This window comes from Pipistrellus kuhlii, unplaced genomic scaffold (genome assembly GCF_014108245.1).
Source record: "Pipistrellus kuhlii isolate mPipKuh1 unplaced genomic scaffold, mPipKuh1.p scaffold_m20_p_7, whole genome shotgun sequence".
NCBI lineage: Eukaryota > Metazoa > Chordata > Mammalia > Chiroptera > Vespertilionidae > Pipistrellus > Pipistrellus kuhlii.
The window spans coordinates 48,369,078-48,389,063 of NW_023425573.1; the positions used below are offsets into that span (position 1 = coordinate 48,369,078).

General features: G+C 34.8%; 1 protein-coding gene across 24 annotated transcripts in view; it reads left to right on the top strand.

The window, feature by feature from the left end:
- Positions 1–19,986, top strand: part of BAZ2B (bromodomain adjacent to zinc finger domain 2B) — a 277,515-nt gene that overhangs the window by 235,314 nt on the left and 22,215 nt on the right. For all 24 annotated transcript variants that reach the window (XM_045575517.1, XM_045575494.1, XM_045575504.1 and 21 more), the window contains 7 exons: positions 7,294–7,434; positions 9,016–9,270; positions 10,184–10,398; positions 11,228–11,302; positions 12,121–12,364; positions 17,458–17,520; positions 18,457–18,601. In XM_045575517.1, the coding sequence (XP_045431473.1) occupies positions 7,294–7,434; positions 9,016–9,270; positions 10,184–10,398; positions 11,228–11,302; positions 12,121–12,364; positions 17,458–17,520; positions 18,457–18,601 (1,138 nt within the window). The remainder of the gene's footprint in view (positions 1–7,293; positions 7,435–9,015; positions 9,271–10,183; positions 10,399–11,227; positions 11,303–12,120; positions 12,365–17,457; positions 17,521–18,456; positions 18,602–19,986) is intronic.

Consider the following 19,986-nt stretch of genomic DNA (forward strand, 5'->3'; position numbering starts at 1 on the left):
TCTGCACCCTCATGTCCAGTTTTCTAAATATAGAAATTCTTGAAGTAAATATGGATTCTTGGAATATAAGTCATTTGTAATAAACATCTTTTTAGCATCTTAATTACAGTAATCTTTGGTACAGTAATTCTCTGAACCAAAACATTACTAATGTTAGTTAGGAAGTCATTTAAATTTCATTTCAGAGTGGAAACACTGATAGCAAATGTATTAACTTTAGAATATCTTAAGCAGCCCTAAATACATAGGGTAAACTTTTGGAATCAGTTTTTTTACTCACACAAGAATATTATTTAGGACTCTAAAAGCATAAATGAAAGCATTTCTAGAAGTCTATAGCATGATAACAAATAGATGAAATAACATTTACTCTGTGTTAGAATTATGGAAGTTTAAAATCCAAACGATGAATGTGGTAGAATGACCTGTTATTTTACAACTCATCATATTGCAAAACAGGCCATTTCTTAGAGACCATGTTGTAAAGATGCCTATGTCTTTTGCATTTTACAATTCTCCTGAGTCTTTTAAGTGTTTGTTCTTAGCATAATAAGGAGAATACATTTCTTTTGACAGCAACTTGTACTTAAAATTTCAAACACATAAATATAATTTAAGAGATGCAGGTTTACCTCAGGGTTCTGGAAGAATAAAAGTGTAAATAAGATTGCTAATAAAAGCCATTTATAGAAGACAAATATAAAAAATAAAAATTATATCCTTTTATTCCTGTTATGGTCATATATTGAGTATGAGTAGATCAGGGCAGTTTTGTTTTTAAATATATTTCTTTATTGATTTCAGAGAGACAAGAAGATGGGGAGAGAGAGATAGAAACATCAATGATGCGAGAGAATCATTGATCGGCTGCCTCCTGCACACCCCCCACTGGGGAAAGAGCCCACAACCCTAGCATATGCCCTTGCTCGAAATTGAACCTGGGACCCTTTAGTCTGCAGTCCAATGCTCTATCCATTGAGCCAAACTGGCCTGGCCAGGGCAGGGTTTTTTTTTTTTGTTTGTTTGTTTTGTTTTGTTTTTTTGTGTGTTTTTTTTAAGAAAAGAGCCTATTTTTACATCTAAAATAGTATATTATGAAAACTAAGTTTAAACAAATGGAAAAGTTATTAATCATATGATTCATAAGTATATTTTGTTTGATTTATATTATAAATTAATTTATTTACATTATAATTTATAATTATATAATAATATTTTAAAATAATAAAACCTACCAATTATTATCATATTTTCTTAATATATACCAAAGTATCACACACAAGTCTGTACTTATATTGTTTAAACATCTTTAAATACTGGGAGAATAGTTACTGTCATACAAGTGTCTCCTAAATTAAAATTAAAATTGTCTGTAATTCTTGAGTAAGATAATTAAAGATTTTAATATACTTAAATTGTTAACAGTTCTTTCAAAAACCTACTTTCTTATATACCATTTAACTTTTTATTTTATAGTTCATATAAACTCTTTTTACATTTGTTTTGAAATAATATAAAAGTAAAAGTACAATATAAGCATGTCATGTAAGTACATTTACTGTTTTTAAATGAAAAATGTGTTTACTAAAATAAAACTGTCTATATGTGCAATTGAACTTTATATTTTTATTTTCCCTGAGTAGTGATTAATATAAATATAGGATTATAAAATATTCTCATGACTTGAATGATTGTGGAGGGAGATGTTACACATTTTTTATTTCAAATTGTTTATTACATGACTTCTAAAACTTCAACTATTCTCTTCTATTTTATGGTTTTGTCTCCTAAAGTGCTGACACACTCATTCTGTGGTAGATGCATGTTTTTACAACCTTTAGTAGTTTATTGATCCTTGGGGGGACATACAGAAGACTCTGATGCAATCACTATGGTTGTTTATTCAGTTAATATGTGTAAAGTGATTATAAATGTGTGACTGGTACAGTTTTAAGTTTTATAAAGGAAACAGGAAGTTTTGAGCTACTTTGCCATGCTGTTTAAACCAATCGAAGTTTCTGGTTATTAGTAATAATAAAAGCAGGTGTATTTTATATGATTTGAATTATACTTGGTAGTAAACCTGTTTTATTTATGAGGCTAAAAATTATTTTTTGTCATATTATGAAAATAGCCAAAACCGGTTTGGCTCAATGAATAGAGCATCGGCTTGGGGACTGAAAGGTCCCGGGTTTGATTCCGGTCAAGGGCACGTACCTTGGTTGCGGGCATATCCCCAGTGGGGGGTGTGCAAGAAGCAGCTGATCGATGACTCTCCCTCATCGATGTTTCTAACTCTCTATCTCTCTCCCTTCCTCTCTGTACAAAATCAATAAAATATATTTTTTTAAAAAGAAAATAGTTATAAACTGTTATGATATGTTAGTGACATTTAAAATTAATACAAAGATATACTTTAAAAAATTTTAATTGCAATTTGTAGATTTTATTTTTAATCCTCAGTCAAGGACATGCCTTTTGATTTTAGAAAGATGGAAGGGGAGTGTAGCAGAGGGAGAAAGAAACATCAATGTGAGAGAGAAACAACAATCAGTTAGTTGGTTGTCTTCTGGTACACACTCTCACCAGGGATCAAACCCACAACTTTTTGGTATGTGGGACAGTGCTCCAACCTCCTGAGTCACACTGGCCAGGGTGAAGATAATTTACATGTCTACATAGTCTTATTACTTGTAGATTTATATATAAGGAAAACTATAGAAATTGGATTTCTAAATTAGAGAACCAATAAAATTTGGAATTATTTTTTATTGAAAAATATATTGAGTTAATACTAAAAAAAAAAAAGGGAGATCGGTGTAATGTACACAAAAAAACAAAAGCGGTGTTTGTGTTATCTTCTTCGATGGATATGGGGAGTTTCTTAGAACAATTTCAGATGTTATAGATCTTTAATTAACAAAGTAAAAGCAGATTATTTTTTAATCTCATAATTCTTTAAGCATTTTTGCATTTTTGTCCTATTTTTCTTTCGTTTGCCATCTAATAATTAAATGTCTAAATATATTAAGGTATAGAATTAATGCTTATCCACTGGTCAATTCAGAATTTTGAGTTGGCTCTGCCTAGGTATCATAATGGCCTTAACTTTATAGTGAAGTTTGTTCTTTTAATAGTTACTAACAGAATAATATATAGCTAGGGCTATTAGGAAATAATAGGAGGCAGAATATGAAATCAAGATTACTCATGATGGACATTGCAGTTGTTACATTTTGTGAATGTTAAGTAATAATGAGGAAATAGACACGTACATATAAGAATGTTTTGCTACTATTTACTTAGGTGCAAGTTTACGTAAAAGATTTGGTGAAAGTTTGGATTGTCAGTAAGAACATACATCTAGTTACTGCTTAAATATTTATACTGTGAAGTTTTCTTTCTGATATGATAAAAAGCATCAATGTTCTTTTTTTTCCCCAACTGTATCTAATTTAGTGCTGTACACACAACAGTAGTTTAAAGATTATTTTAAATACTTAGTTGATGACAGATCTATAAATTCCATTTAACAGAAGAACACAATTTAAATTGAGAGAATAACTGGTAAAATTATCTAGTCCTAGTCACAATCTATAGTTATCAGGTATAACAAGTTCTTTTTTTTTTTTTTTTTTTTTTTTTTTTTTTTTTTTTAAATATATTTTATTGATTTTTGTACAGAGAGGAAGGGAGAGAGACAGAGAGTTAGAAACATCGATGAGAGAGAGTCATCGATCAGTTGCCTCTTGCACACCCCCTACTGGGGATATGCCCGCAACCAAGGTACATGCCCTTGACCGGAATCGAACCCGGGTCCCTTCAGTCCCCAAGCCGACGCTCTATCCATTGAGCTACACCGGTCCCGGCTGGTATAACAAGTTCTTGACAACTAAATTTCACTTATGGGATTTTCTCAAACATTCTGATAAAAGATTATTTATGATATATGTTGTTATAGTGTCTTTTTACAGTTCCTTGAAAGTTAAACTTTTTAAAAACACACCTAGAGTAAAATAAAGTATTTTTTTCTTCTTTATTAATTTTATTTTTATTATCTCCCCTATACCTCTTCCACCTCCACCCACCCACCTCTCCCCTGCAATCACCACACGTTTTCTGTATCTATGAATTCTTTCTCTTTTTTTGCTCATAAAAGAGGAATCATATACAGAATGTACTCATTGTTTAATGACTTTATCGTCAATTTGTTTTCTTAACACTTTTAGCTGCCACTTTCAATTTAAGTTATTCATTCAACTAATTTTTTTTATCACCAACTATATACTTGGCTCTAATCAAGGCACTGGCAATGTAAAGGTAAAAAAGGTAAACAAGATTGCTGTCCTCATAGGTCTTACTATGTGGGTAGAGAAAGACCATAAACAAGTATAAAATAAATGAGTTGATAAAATGGAGTTCCAGAAAAGGCAAAATTAGTTTTTCTGGGAAGGCCTCTTTGATGAGTTAACATTTGATCTATCAATGAACAACAAATAAGAAACACAAAGACCATTTGTTTAGGAATAATAAAAAGACAAAAATGACTGGAATATAGTACATAAGGGACAAATTATCTAAGTTGAAGTTGGCATGGTAGACAGAAATCAGATCATATGGGACTATGGCATATGGGACTAAAGTCCATATTTGGACTTTATAATGATTGCAATGAGAAGCCATTGGACAGTGTTAAGATGTAATGGTTTGCTTTCTGAAATGATGACTCTGGGTATTATGTGGAGAATACACAGGAGTGCTGAGGAAAGCAAAAATGAAAGCAGGAAGCCAGCTTCTTTAGGTTATTTTATGTAAAGTTATTTCTTTATGTAATATTTATGATTCATATTTTGGTATGGTGCCTGACATTTCTAATACTTATACCTTGTATGGCAGCCCTATCAAGAACTTGTATTGCTCCAATATAGGGAGGTTAGTTTTCATTTAATTCCTTCTTTCTTTATCTGATACTTATTTTTATACTTCTAAGTACTTCAGATTAAAGGGTACTTATTCTATAAGCTATTCATGTTTGTGTGTTTTTTTCCGAGGGACAGAGTTAGCTAGGAAAAGGAAAGTTGTACCTGATTTCTCATATCCCTTTCTAACTTTTATTGTAAACATTGTACCTGATTCTCTCTTATCTAGTCAAGAGAGGGGGTAGCTCAGCTGACAGGGAGACTATGGCATTGGACACTATAAGGCATCTATGACATTGGGCCCCTGTACCAACCCCTGGAGACTTAGCAGCTCTATTTAATACATAGAAACAGGGAGGCTGCCAGAATAGGAGACAAAGAAACATGTCCCAAATGAAAGAATGGAACAAGACAACAGAAACTAAACAACAGAACTAAACAAAATGGTGACACCTAATCTACTGGATGCAAAGTTCAAAACACTGGTTATAAGGATGCTCAATGAACTTAGAGGAAGATTAGTGAGAAGTTCAACAGCATAAAAAAAAGTCGGGGGTGGGGTGCATGGAAACCATAAAAAAGAACCAGTCAGAAATGAAGTTTACACTAACTGAAAGAGTAATTTACAATAATATAGATGAGGGAAAGAATCAAATTTATAAATATCTAATTCCTAAATATTGCCTGAATATTATTATTAAACTAGAGGCCCGATGCACAAAATTCATGCACTGGGAGGGGGTTCACCTCAGCTCTGCCTGCATGCTCTCCAACCCAGGACCCTTTAGGGGATGTCTGACTCACAGTCCTGGACATCCATTATGTTTGTCCCTCCCAAGTGTCTGCACAAATGAGTAACCCAGAAATTTAGAGGCAGTATAAAATTGCACGTTTTTAACTTGAGCATATTGTATAAAAAGGCTTTCATTACCTGGCCTCTGGCCCTGAACCATAATATTCAGCAACTGTTCAATCTGCAACCCAGGCTGCAGCCTTGAAACTGGAAGCAAATTCTCAAACACACTGTGTTTTCCCAGCTCTCCTCCTGGAATATTCTCTCTGCTCCTCTCTGAGTTCCCTTAGAGTGGCTCCCCCAGCAGTCAGTGTGCTCTTTCCAATGGTCATTGAAATGGAGTTAAGATATGAACAAAAATGCTAAAATAGAACAGGAAGCAATGAAAATGTTAAAAATTTTAAATATTAAAAACAAGACATTAACATTATAGGGAAGAATTATGAGAATTAAAAAGAAAATGGTAATAGGAATGAGGTGGTAGAGTTTAATTAAGGTTTACATATGCAAGAGGGGAATAATGACCTTTCTGATTGGAGTGCACAGTATAAGGAGGTAAGGGGACAAGAGGTGTCCATCAGGAATAGCAAACAGTTTATTAAATTGACATAGAATATAAAAGTGGATGATTATTTCAAAAAGAATAGAGTAGTGAATTTCAAAGTAAGGATTGGACTTTATTTTAATAATCAAAGAAAATGGAAAGATTTTTAAATCAAGAAGAGACAGTATCTGCCTTATGAATGTAAGCTCATCATTAATTTGTCAGATGTGTGAGGTAGGTTAGAATTGCCTGATGATTCTTCTGTTAATTGCCTGATGATTCTCCTCTAAATAAATACAAATAGTATTTGAAGTATGACAATAAAGGAATGACACTGATATTATTATATTAACTCTCTTAACTTTTCCCCATAGACTGTCATCCCTGCAACAGGGAGAAAGGATAACTATTTCTATGTTGCCATTACCTAAAACACTTTTTGGAAGTTTTTAGAATTGCCTTCAGAACCCATTTTACATTCTCAGCATGTTGTTTATAGTGGTAATTAATATCTTATTTCATCACAGGTGCTACGTTAAAACTAGCTAGTTCACTTTGGAAGAACTGCTTTTGCAAATTCAAACATGTTGCTTCTACTTTCCTGCCGTAAATCCTCCTTGCTTCCTGGAGCTACACAAAAACTTGTGTGAATGCTAGTTACTTCATGCTATAAATTTTTAGTTGCCCATGTATATTTTATATATCTGTGTTTATTAAGTATTTTTTATTCTCATATTTTAACCCAAGAAAAGATTGAATAAATTTTGCATAATGGAATAATCTGGGTTGAATCTAGTATTTATATTTTATATTTATACAGACATATGGTTATTTTGGAATTCAGTGGGTGAATACATTGAAAAACAATGTAATTGTTTCTGTGTATTTCCAAGACTATTCTTAAATCTCCTAGGAAGATTCTGTTCTTGGGAATCATAACTTTGATCGCTTTTTAAATTTTAATTGGAAGTTTTCAAACACATACAATGATTAAAGAGAATATATGGACATGTTTTTTTGTTTTGTTTTGTTTTAAGGAAAAAGAACGGTTGAAGCAAGAAAAACGTGATGAGAAAAGATTAAATAAAGAACGTAAACTAGAGCAACGAAGAATAGAATTAGAAATTGCAAAGGAACTAAAGAAACCTAATGAAGACATGTGCTTAGCAGATCAAAAGGTAATTTATTATATAAATCATTTTATTAAATGTATTTTTTTCTGTGTTCTTACTAGAAATATATTTATTTATTTATTTACTTACTTATTTATTTTAATTGATTTCAGAGAGGAAGGGAGAGGGAGAAAGAGATAGGAACATCAGTGATGAGAATCATTGATTGGCTGCCTCCTGCACACCCGCTACTGGGGACTGAGGCCATCCACAATCCCAGGCATGTGCCCTGACCAGGAATCAAATTGTGACCACCTGGTTCATAGGTCAATGCTCAACTACTGAGGCTTTCGTTTTTAACTAGAGCCATGGGATTCCAAGTGAAAGTCAGTCTGCCTCTCCTGGATAAGCCTCTCTGGAGCAGTGTGCTAATTATGGAAGTTCTTAATATATAAGTAAAGTGTTACAGACCTTTTTAATTTATGTAGAAATGCTGCAAATATCTACAAAGATGGATTGTAAAAGTTGATAGGATTTCTGTGTTTCTATTTGATATTCAGGTATTTAGGTAAGAAAGATCTAACTTCTCCCCACATCCCATAAATACTTAAATTAGGACCTATAATCTACTAGAGGCCTGGTGCATAGATTCGTGCACATTGAAAGGAAATTAATTAGAAGGTGGCCAGTGGGGCAAGACAGGCTGGACACACCCTGGAGCCAACCTCCCGCAGTCCCTCCTCAGCCAGCTGCACCTGGGCAGTGCTGGGGCTTGAAGGGCATCTGCGAAGTGAGCGGGGTCCTTCCAGTAGGTGGGGTCCCTCAGCCTTGCCTGCAGGGATCATGCTGAAACCAGCAGTCCATCATCTCCTGAGGGGGGTTATAGAATGCAAAAGGGCACTCTGAAAAGTTGTGTCGCTCAGCAGCTCCTGCGTTGAGCATCTACCCCTGGTGGTCAGTGCGCATCATACCTACTGGCTGGTCAGCCAGTTGGCTGGTCGCTTAGCCTTTTATATATATATAGACTAGTGGCCCAGTGCATGAAATTTGTGCAATGGGGGTTGAGGGGTGGCCCCTCAGCCCAGCCTACACCATCTCCAATCTGGGACATCCCTCTCACAATCCAGGGCCGCTGGCTCCTAACCACTTGCCTGCCTGTCTGCCTGGTTGCTCCTAACTGCTTCTGTCAGCCAGCCTGATCACCCCCTAACCATTCCCCTGCTGGCCTGATTGATGCCTACCTGCTCCCTTGCTGGCCCGATCACCCCAAACTGCCCTCCCCTGCTTGCCCAATTGCCCACAACTGCCCTTCCCTGCCACCCCGATTGCCCACAACTGCCCTCCCCTGCCTCAACCCGCCTTCTCTGTGTGAGGTAGTGGAGATGCCAGGACTGGCTCCTCCGTGCCGTGCAGAACCGTGGGACCCCCATGCCTCACCGTGTGGAGCAGCCTCTGGGCCCTGTCTCCACTGTGCACCTGGCCATCTTGTGACGGCCATCTTGTGGTGGCCATCTTGTGATGATGTCATGAATGAGGGCCACCTAGGCTTTTATTAGTATAGATAACTTCCTTCAATGCTTTAGTAGTGGTAGCTAACTTACAGTAAGTATTTATTAAAAATTTTATTTTATTTTACTTTCTTTTCAGCCTTTGCCAGAGCTGCCTCGTATTCCAGGACTTGTTCTCTCTGGAAGTACATTTTCAGACTGTCTCATGGTGGTGCAGTTCTTACGAAACTTTGGTAAAGTTTTGGGCTTTGATGTGAATATTGATGTTCCAAACCTGAGTGTTCTTCAAGAGGGATTGCTAAATATAGGGGACAGCATGGGTGAAGTGCAAGACTTGCTTGTGAGGCTCCTCTCAGCTGCTGTATGTGATCCAGGTCTAATTACGGGATACAAGGTAAAAAACAAAACAAAATATGAATTTTTTTTTTAATTTGTACTATCAGTGTATTGATAGCTGACTGTAGCATATTAGAAGATTGTATAGACTGACCCAATTTTTTAAAATGTATCATTAAATGTAGATTTGCTTCAGGTTACAATTGGTTTCCTAAAGCTTAAAAATGGAGATCATTCACAAATTACTCTTTTTTCTTCTAACTTTCCACAAAAAGCAAATTGGTTTAAGGAAAGGGATATTCAGCAAAACTGAATGCGTAATTCATAAAGCAATTAGAACTTATGTGCACCTACTGAAGTTATACTGAATCACTGTGAGTAACTGAGGCTAATTAAGGCACCTACAGACCAGCATGTTAAGACTCTACTGCTCAGTGATGATACTCAATTAAATTCAGTTATCTTAATTCCAATTCAGATACAAATTTCAGTCAGCTTTGCTATAGGTAATATTTTAGAGAGAGAAACTTCCAAATGCATGTTATAATTTTCCTTCATCTCCCAATTACTAAGTATACCAGGCAATAAAACCCATGATCCCATAGAGCCACCAACATAATAATAGTGCTTTTGAACCTCCAATCTCTCCATCCCCTGAATATCTACATAAAGCCTGGAAAAGTTTGGTATACTTTCTGTGGTCAAAAAAAGTATAATAGACAATTTCTACCCATGAGTTTATATACTCTTCTCCCCATCTGACTTTTAACCATGACTTTAAAGGAGGAATAGAAATATTACAAGTACTTGAACCATCTCTTGCATATTTTTTATCTTCACTTCATCAAAAATATGAATAAAGCTATTCTCATTAATGTCTAGATTATTTAGTACCAATGTTTAAAAATTATCTTGTTTTATGTTAATGAATGGTTATGACCAATTCTGATAAATGTGTCAACATTTTATAGGCCAAAACAGCTCTCGGAGAACATTTGCTGAATGTTGGTGTGAATCGAGACAATGTTTCCGAGATTTTGCAGATTTTTATGGAAGCCCACTGTGGACAGACTGAGCTCACGGAGAGCCTGAAGACCAAAGCCTTCCAGGCTCACACCCCAGCACAGAAGGCCTCGGCCCTGGCTTTCCTGATCAATGAGTTGGCATGCAGCAAGAGTGTAGTGAGGTAAGCGTATGCCAGGCTTTTCAGGTGATTCTTTGCTGTTTTGAATTTTCCTTGTCACAAAGGAATGCTGGTTGCTTAGAGAAAATTTCAGTTATAGATTAGCACAAAGAAAAAAATTAAAATTACACTGAACCTCTCCAGAGGTGACTAATAATAAATTTTAATGTATTTCTTTGTAGTCTATTAAAAAGAAAATTTGTTCATTTAATAATTGTCATTTATATACTGAAATGCAAAAATATTTCCTTTTGTTGTGGTCCCAGAATCCAGCACTATTGGAAGAATCCAGGTTTTTCATTTTCTTCACATATTGTGATGCTAGATGATAAGATTTCTAAGTATTCATTCAGAGAATTATTCATCTACTTAATAATTAGAAGTAGAATAATAAAATAATTAGAAGTAGAATAATAAAATAATCTTCTAATGCAACCATGACAGTATTAGTTTACTGATGTATTAATTTGTACTTTAAAAAAGTACTTAACCTCATCAAAGTTCTCCAGTCTAGTATTTCAAAATTTGGTAACTAAATCTATGTTCATCTTATTCTTGCTATTCATTATTTTACAGATTTTAATTATTAGTATGTTACTTTTAGTTCCTTACCGTTTTAGGAAAAGGATTAATCCAGATATTTCAGAGCCATACATTTCTATTATTGGTAGACATTTAAAGTTTTCTAAACATCTCTTAGCTATGATGATACTGGATTAATGTAGTTTTTCATTAATGGTTTTTTATTGGTAATCATTACAATTTGCTTGCTATATTAATGTATTATATAATGGATTAATTTAAGTTTTATAATAAATTTTTGCATTGACAGTGAAATTGATAAGAACATTGATTATATGTCAAACCTGAGGAGAGATAAATGGATGGTAGAAGGTAAACTTCGCAAGTAAGTTATTTTTTATTAAAATTAATATACTTCTTTCCCTTTGTACAAGTTTTCCAGAAAAACATATGAATTGCAAAGATAGCATGTAAACTTTATTTTGTCTAAGAATTGGAAAAAGTAAAGCTTCAAATTATGATGAGTTATGAAATGAATAGAACTCAGAGCCAGAATTTGCAATGAACAAAAGACATAATCAGATTTATCGAGTTCAGATACTTCAAACTTAGAAGAAAGTCCATTTGTCTTTTTTCTTTCAAAGAAGTCAAACCATCACATTTTCTAAGGTGGTTGTTGCTATCAGGTTACTTTTGTCACAAATAGAATCTGTTTGGAGCTAATACCTTTTTCTTCATTGCTTTCTAGTTAAATTTGCTTTTATAGAAAGTCTAACATATCCAAATATATTCAGCATTGAGACTTAATTAGCTTCATCCCAGGAAATATGCTAAAATTATTCAACCTCTTTGGTAAAAGGGTAGTTTTCTGTGGTAATTTGAATTGAAATTTATTCAGCTGATAGTATGGAATGGGGAATTTTCACTTGGCCATTAGTCTTTTCAGCTTTCTAACTTTTATTTTTTAAAATGTGTTCTAATTCCAAAGAAACACCTAGCATAATTCTTGAAAGTTAATACAATATATTTTGTAATTTCTCGAAACAAATTTTTAAATTTCTTTAATTTTAATTTTTAATGTCATTGATTTATTGCTCACTGTGAGAGAAATACCACTAGGTATTTTTTGCTTAAAACTCACATTTTAAAAGTATAGAAAGAAGCCTTTTCTTTCATATCATCTTTTTTTTTTAATACTAAAAGGCTCAGAATCATTCATGCTAAGAAAACAGGCAAAAGAGACACTGCAGGTGGGATTGATCTCGGAGAAGAACAGCATCCACTAGGGACACCCACCCCAGGAAGAAAGCGAAGAAGGAAGGGAGGAGACAGTGACTATGACGATGACGACGATGACGACAGTGATGACCAAGCCGATGAAGATGAGGAGGATGAAGAAGATAAGGAAGACAAAAAAGGAAAGAAGGCTGATACCTGTGAAGATGAGGTAATCAAATTCAGGTTGATTTTAATATTTAACTAAGACTGCATAACACTGAAAAATAACAGAATTTGGGGTCAAGTAGATTTGCATTTTAATTCCATTTTGACATTTACTTATTCAGTCTCTTCATCTGAAAACTGGGTATTACAATATTCACCATAAAGTTTTTTGTGATGAGTATGTAAATATTGATTGAATAGAATGCCTGCAGATAGCAGGCACTTACATTGAATAAAAGAAGTTAAGTTTTTCTATTTATATAATGACTTCACAGTTCTTCAAATAACTATGCTAATTCTTAATTTTAGGCGTTCTCTTTCATTCTGTTGACATACTATCTTGTACAAATGATTTATGTCTTAAAAGTGTTGTCAGGTTTTGTGAAACTGGTATGTCTCAAACACCAGTTTATTATGTATTCCCAGCTTTAGGCAGTTTTGATTAAAGATGTATAATGCACTAAAAGTCCCCTCTCAATTTACAGTCTCATTGAGAATGTGTTAAGTGTTAACTGCTTTGATAGCAATATTTACAGTGTGCTAGGCAGATACAAAGGAAATGCATTTAACCTTTCTGAGGAATAAATCCTCACAAAAGCTTTCTGGACCCATTAGCTGAGGCTGCAAGCTGGGCTGAATGTTAACCTGGAAGGAATACAGGGAAAAGTTTTCCAAGCAGAGAGAATAGCATGAGCAGGGCCCAGAAGCCTGAAACTGTATATCCTTTAAGGGACTTACTTACAGGTGCCTCAGGGTTACTAAAGAGCCTCAAATGCACCAACTACGAACTCGGACTTCCTAATTTTTGGTGACAGGAAGCTAATGAAGGGGTTTAAGTCAGTTTTGATTTTTAAGTGGCTCACTGTGTAGTTCTGTAGATGATAGAAATAGATTTGGGTAGGGCAAGATCAGAGATGAAAAGTTCAGTCGATAGACATTACAATAGTTGAGTTGAGTTGTGAGGGTCTGAAACTAGGCCAATGTTAGTTGGGATGAAGAAGGAGAAAAGGACTTAATAAGTATTTAGGAAGATGGATGAGTAGTATTTGAGGGTGGACAGTGTAGTTTGAAGGAGAGGCAGGATTGATTCCAACTATCTGGCATAGGAAACTGCATGCTACGATTGAGAGAGAGAGAGAGAGAGAGAGAGAGATCAGGAGGAACATAATAAATAGATGATAGGGGATGAGGTCATTTAAGACAGGACGTGATGGTAGGTTTGTTTTAGACATGTTGAGTTTGAGGTGCCTATGCAGAAGTTCAGCATCAGTTAGATTTAAGAACCTGAAGGTTGAAGAATTCAGTATTGAAAATATAGATCTCGAAGTTATTAGCACACAGACAGTAGGTTAAAATCATGAGATGGATAAGTTTGCACAAGGGAATTGTTGAATAGAGTAGTGGACTGAAATTGGAACCCTGGGAACATCACTATTTAAGAAGAGCCCAAAAGGCTTGCTGTTGAAAATGGAACAGAGAGGTGGGAGATTTCTATAGGGAGCTGGGGCCCTGGAGTCCACTTCCAGAGTTAGTGATTCACAGAACTCAGCACCTAGTTATGCTCTGGCTATGAATTATTATAGCAACAGGAAATAAAGCAAAACCAGCAGAGAGAAAAGGCATGTGAGTCAAAGTTCAGAAGAAACCAGGCCTAAGCTGCCACAAGTCTTCTCCCAGTGAAATCACCCAGCAGTTTTCCCAGGCATGACTTATGACATATGCGATGTGTTGTGTACTGGTGTTATCCCTTTAGAGGCTCAGTGCCCAGAGTTTTTTGCTGGGGACTGGCCACAAAGGTACCCTCCATGTAGCATGTGCCAAAAGTCCAAGCTCCCCGTAGAAAAGCAGTATAAATCACATTGTTAGCACAGGTTAGGTTTAGTAAGCCGATTTTTTCAGTTAGGATCCGGGAACCCCTAAATCCAACTTCCCAGACATCAGCTAAGTGCCAACCTCGTAAGCAGGTCTTTCAAAGCGAAGTAGTCAGGTCTGCAGTGTTAACTTTTTTCTATACTTGTAGTAATAATAAAAATCAAGAAAACTGAACATTTAAAAAATGAGGGTGCAATAAAAAGACATTAAGGCATCAGGAGATGTAAATTTTTGCTTGATTTGGCAACATACTTGTAGAGGTCAGCATAGTTTCATTAGACGGGTGAGAGCAGAAGCCAGGGTAGGGTTGATTGAGAACAATAAGTAGAAAGTGAGGAAGCAAAGACAACTATTTCAAGCATTGTGCCTCAGAAGAAAGGGTAGTTCCTAGAGGGTGACAAAGACCAAGTATTTTTCAGATGTAGAAAGACTTGAGATGAATTTTGGTTGAAGGCAAAGAGTCAATAAAATGAGGGGGAGGGGTGAAGATTAAAGATATAAAGAGATTAATTAATGGAATAAGGTCCCTAATGATATTGGAAGGTATACTATATAATAAAAGGATAATGTGCAAATCGACCAAACTGCAGAAAGACTAGTTGCTATGACCTGCACTGAGCAGGCAGGCAGTCAAGTGGCTAGGGCCAATCAGGCAGGCAGGCAGAGAGGTTAGGGGTGATCAGGCAGGCAGGCGAGTGGTTAGGAGCCAGCCGTCCTGGATTGCGAGAAGGATGTCCAACTGCTCTTTAGGCCTGATCCCAGGGATCAGCCTAAATGGCTGTCTGACATCCTCCGAGGGGTCCCAGATTGCTCGAGTGCGCTTGCTAGAGTGTGCAGGCCAGGCTGAGGGGCTCCCCCTGGCCCCAACAAATGAAATTTGTGCATCAGACCTCTAGTTCAACCATGGAGAACTAGCTTTGAAGAACAGGCTAAAGGGAAGAAGACAAGGTGTCAGTATGTCATGTGAGTTTTCAGGGATGCTACCATAAGCCATAGAAATGGACATGTGTAAAGAGACAGAAAAGCTGAAGTTCATCTTTTACCCTGAAAAAATTCTAGGGCTACAGAATAATACTCAAAAAACTATACAGCCGACCATTCCTTCTGCACTCAATACCAGGAATATTCAGCTAAGAAATTCCAGAAACAACTCCTGTACTTGCATCAACTCAGTACTATTATAAAGAGCAAAGGCCTAGACTAGAGGGATAACTTTATTGTAGAATCTTGGAAAATATCTAACCAAGACCAATGATAAATGACTGAATCAAATTTTTTACTTTATCTGGATAATAACGTAGAGGTACTTATAAACAAGATCATGTGCTACACACTTCTCAAGTAAAAATAGCATACATGTAAAATGCTTTCAGAAACTCCTCCCAAATGTTATCTTTTAAACCAGAATGATAAAAATCACTTGAGTGAGCCTTACACAATCTGAAAAGGAGACTACATTGAGATTTCGGGCCAAAATTATTTCATAATGTACTTTTGAAACTACTTACTTGATCGTATAATTTTATGCTGTGGTAAATACTGTGAAGTGTATATAATTTGGGTTTTAGAATTGTAATTACCCAAACAAAAGATGCCATTTATAACCAATCTGCTTCATTTGGCAGGTGGAGCTGTTTCCATAGCAGGCATTAAACATTTCTGATCAGTATTAATCAGCTTTTCACAGAATTGGCCTCCCTTTATAGCCCTTTCTATTACAAATTGTTTCAAAGTGTTGGCTCATAAATTAATAAACTTGTATTGAGATTCCAGTGTATTTTACTGGGTAATTGTCCCACTAAATTAGAATTTATTTACAGAAATTAGATGTTTCGCCTGGCTTCTTTTTTCCATATGGAGAATTAACACACCGCACATTTTTTTTTTTCTCTAAGGGAGATAAATGCTATTAAAAATTGTTATTAATTATTTAAAAATTATTAATTTTTCTTAGACTAGACGTGTCACTTAATATAGTATTTTGCTTTTTTATGTGTTCAACTCTAGGATTTCATTGATGACAATCTTAGCAAATGTATATATTGTTATTAACATGAGAAAACAGTTTAAAAACTGAAAAATAACAAATAGTTTAGGATCTAAGAAGCCAAATTAGCTCAATTAAATTAATTGAGAGTTAACCTTTATAATGTAGAACTGGTAGCCCCTTATTAATTTCCTAATAAAATAAAATTTTCGCCAGTTTGGCTCAGTGGATAGAGCTTCAGACCTTGGGCTGAAGGGTTCCGGGTTCAGTTCTGGTCAAGAGCACATACTTTGGTTGCAGGTTCTATTCCCAGTTCCAGCCAAATTGTTGTGTCTATCTCACATCAATGTTTCTTTCTCTCTGTCTCTACCCCTCCCTGTGACTCTAAAAATCAATGGAAAAATATCCTCATATGAGAATTAACAAAAGAAAACAGAAATAAAAGTTTAACTGTTTAATAAACTTGATTGAAAAGATAGGCACATTATTCCTCCAAAAGTATGTTTGGCCTCTTGATTAAAGTATGGGTAGAGTGTTGTTATACTTCTTAAAAAACTAATTGCAGGAAACCTTTCCATTGAGAGTCATGTGATCCCTTTCAATTAGAAGATACTGCCCTTGATTAAGACATAGCCCTTTTTCTCAAAGATGAGTTTCTCTTCTCCTCACTCTTTATTCCTTCAACACATGGACTCTTTCCTTTATACTTAGGTTTGTGTTGAAACCTATGTGAGTTTTAAGCTCACAAGTGAGCAAGTGAGTTTATGCAGACAATTAAATTCTGACACTCACCTTTGCTGTATCTCCCACCTTACCTTTTCATGTACCTTTCATGTCCAGATATGTCAGACTTTTTCTGGTATGCCCTATCCTCTTTTCTTTGATTAATTATTCGTAACCATTCGTCAGTAGCTAATTAAAACACAGCTTCCACATAGCCTCTCTTGGTAAAGAATCCCAGAAAAAGTGGTCTCACCTTCCCTTAAACTGATTCCTAATTTCTACCTCTCTAAAGTCCTTATACCTTACTAATGTTGGGTGTTTTTTCCTTTCAGTGTAATGTTTTATGTCCCCTACCAGATTATTAGTTTATGGAAAGCAAGAACTGATTCCTATTCATTTCCATAGCACCTATCCTATTACTTTGCAATAGAAGGCTTTCATTAAATATTTGCTGATTGATTGAATAAGTAAATTTTAAAAACAGGTAAATGATACTTGTACTTTGTTATGTATAGGATGAAGGTGACCAAGCAGCAAGTGTTGAAGAGCTAGAAAAGCAAATTGAAAAACTGAGTAAAGTAAGTATTTTTAGATTACAGTTTTATCTTTTTTGCAGTGTTTTTTTAAAAAAAATTTGCCTTGTATTAGATTAGTTTTCTGGCTGCTAACAAGCTTTTTATAAGTAATTAAAATAAGGAGGTCTAGAAACATTTTCAGCTAAACCTTAAAAGTTTAATGCCAAGGTTAATAGCATGCTTCTTAAGATGCGGCAGTAACCTTAATCAGGGTTTATTCTTCATTTAAATACAGAATCTACAAATGCCTGGTTTTAGTTCTTGGAATTAATTACTTTTAAAATTCAGTCAAATTTTATGATGATAGTTTTAGCATCTTATATGCTTTATTTTATATTAATATCTTTGAATTAAACTTATAAACCGTATATATTTTGTACTCATATTAAAACTTGAATTTCAGTAGCATCAGTGAAGCTTTAGATCAACCTCTTATAAAAAAATGAGTTTTTAAAAATACTATGAAATACCTGTATATCATTAACTTCATCACAAACTTATCTCAAAATTTTGTCATATGTTGCCTAGCTTTACAGTATGAGAATAAAAATAGGCAAATACCTATTATGGTTAGTTACATACATGAGTATTAGTTGTTATACACTGTAATCAACAGAATTCAGCCAGTTTGCTTTGGCTCAATAAAATACTTGATAACATTATCATCAAGTATAAGATATGCTACTTAAGATATGTGATAAAATAAAATTTATCTTTTTAATCCGTGACATCAAAGATATTCCAATTACCCTCAAAATAATGTTGATTTTTATAAATGTTTCTGAAATTGCAGTCAGACTAGTAATATTTAGTTCTACTATCTTTTCCCAATGGTGAAATTTATCTGCTCTAAGGCATAATATGTATAAAGTTATATATTAATTTTTGAAGCACTTCAACACCAATAGTTTAATTATGTGCATCATTTTTTTTTAACAGCAACAGAGTCAGTACAGAAGGAAGCTTTTTGATGCTTCTCACTCTTTACGCTCGATGATGTTTGGCCAGGATCGTTACAGACGCCGGTACTGGATTCTTCCCCAGTGTGGGGGGATTTTTGTAGAAGGCATGGAGAGTGGTGAAGGTAGGAATGGTTAAATCTATTACAAAATAGTAATATAAGACATCAAAATAACGTAAGAAGTCATTATGCCTTCAGCATATTTTGTGCTTCCAGAATCCAGTTTGTTTTGTGAATAAATGTTGTAAAACTGATTCATATTTCTTTTGAACTCTGTAATGCCTGTTTTATTCACAAATATTTCTTCTCTGTCCATGATTTTTCTTATGCTGTTCTTTCTGACATCAAACATAAACTATTCTTTTTATTATTTAGTGGACAAAGATCTTCACCTGTATTGTCTTTTATAGCTACTGCCCATTTCTCTTCCTTCCCATTGTCAAATTTTCTTTCTTGTGGTTTATTCTTTAACCTTTGCAGCAAGCATCCATCTCACAGTATCTCTGGAGATAACTTGCTCAAATCTAATCATAATCCTCATTCATCTTGAAATCTTGTACATGTTTGAAATTTGTGATTACCTTTTTTCTATTAAACTTCTTCCTTTTTTAAATGGTTTTAGAGAGAGAGTAAGGGAGAGGGAGAGAAAGAGAATCATCGATGTGTGAGGGAAACATCAATTGGTTGCCTCCCTACATGCCCTCACTAATGAGGTATCATCTCACTTGTCAGAATAGCTATCATCAGGAAGACAATGGAATACCAAGTGTTGGGAGGATATGGAGAAAAGGGAACCCTTATGCACTGTTGGTGAGAATGTAAATTGGTGCAGCCACTATGAGTTACCTCAAAAAATAAAAAATTTAACTGCCTTATGACCTAGAGATTCTACTTCTGGGCATTTATCCCAATTATTCCAAAACACTAATTTGAAACGATATTTGTGACTTCTTGTTCATTGTAGCATTATTTATAATAGACAAGTATTTATCTATGGATGAGTGAATAAAGGAATTGTTATACATAATGCACAATGGAATATTATTCAGCCATAAGAATGAAACTTGCCATTTGTAACAATGTGAATGGACCTCGAGGGCATTATGTTAAATAGAATAAATTGGAGAAAGACAAATACCAAATGATCTGCCTTATATGTGGAATCTTTTTTTAAAAAAGCAAACTAACCACTCCCTAAATAAAAAAAACAAACAAAAAGTCATAGATAAGAATCTAGATTGATTGTTGCTGGGGAAGTGACAGAGATGGGTAAACTGTTCTGGTGTGTGTGTGTGTGTGTGTGTGTTTAGTTTAATTTAAATAAAACAATCTTATGTAGAACCCAAATATCTAATAAAAAATAGCATTGTTCTTGTGGATGTATTTATAGAACTCTTAGCCTTTCCTGACATACCTCTATCCTATGTACTTTCCAATCTAGGGGTGGCCCTAGAGGCACCTTTAAGAAATGTTAGGACTTCGCAAATCAGAGAGTAATGTCAGAGCCA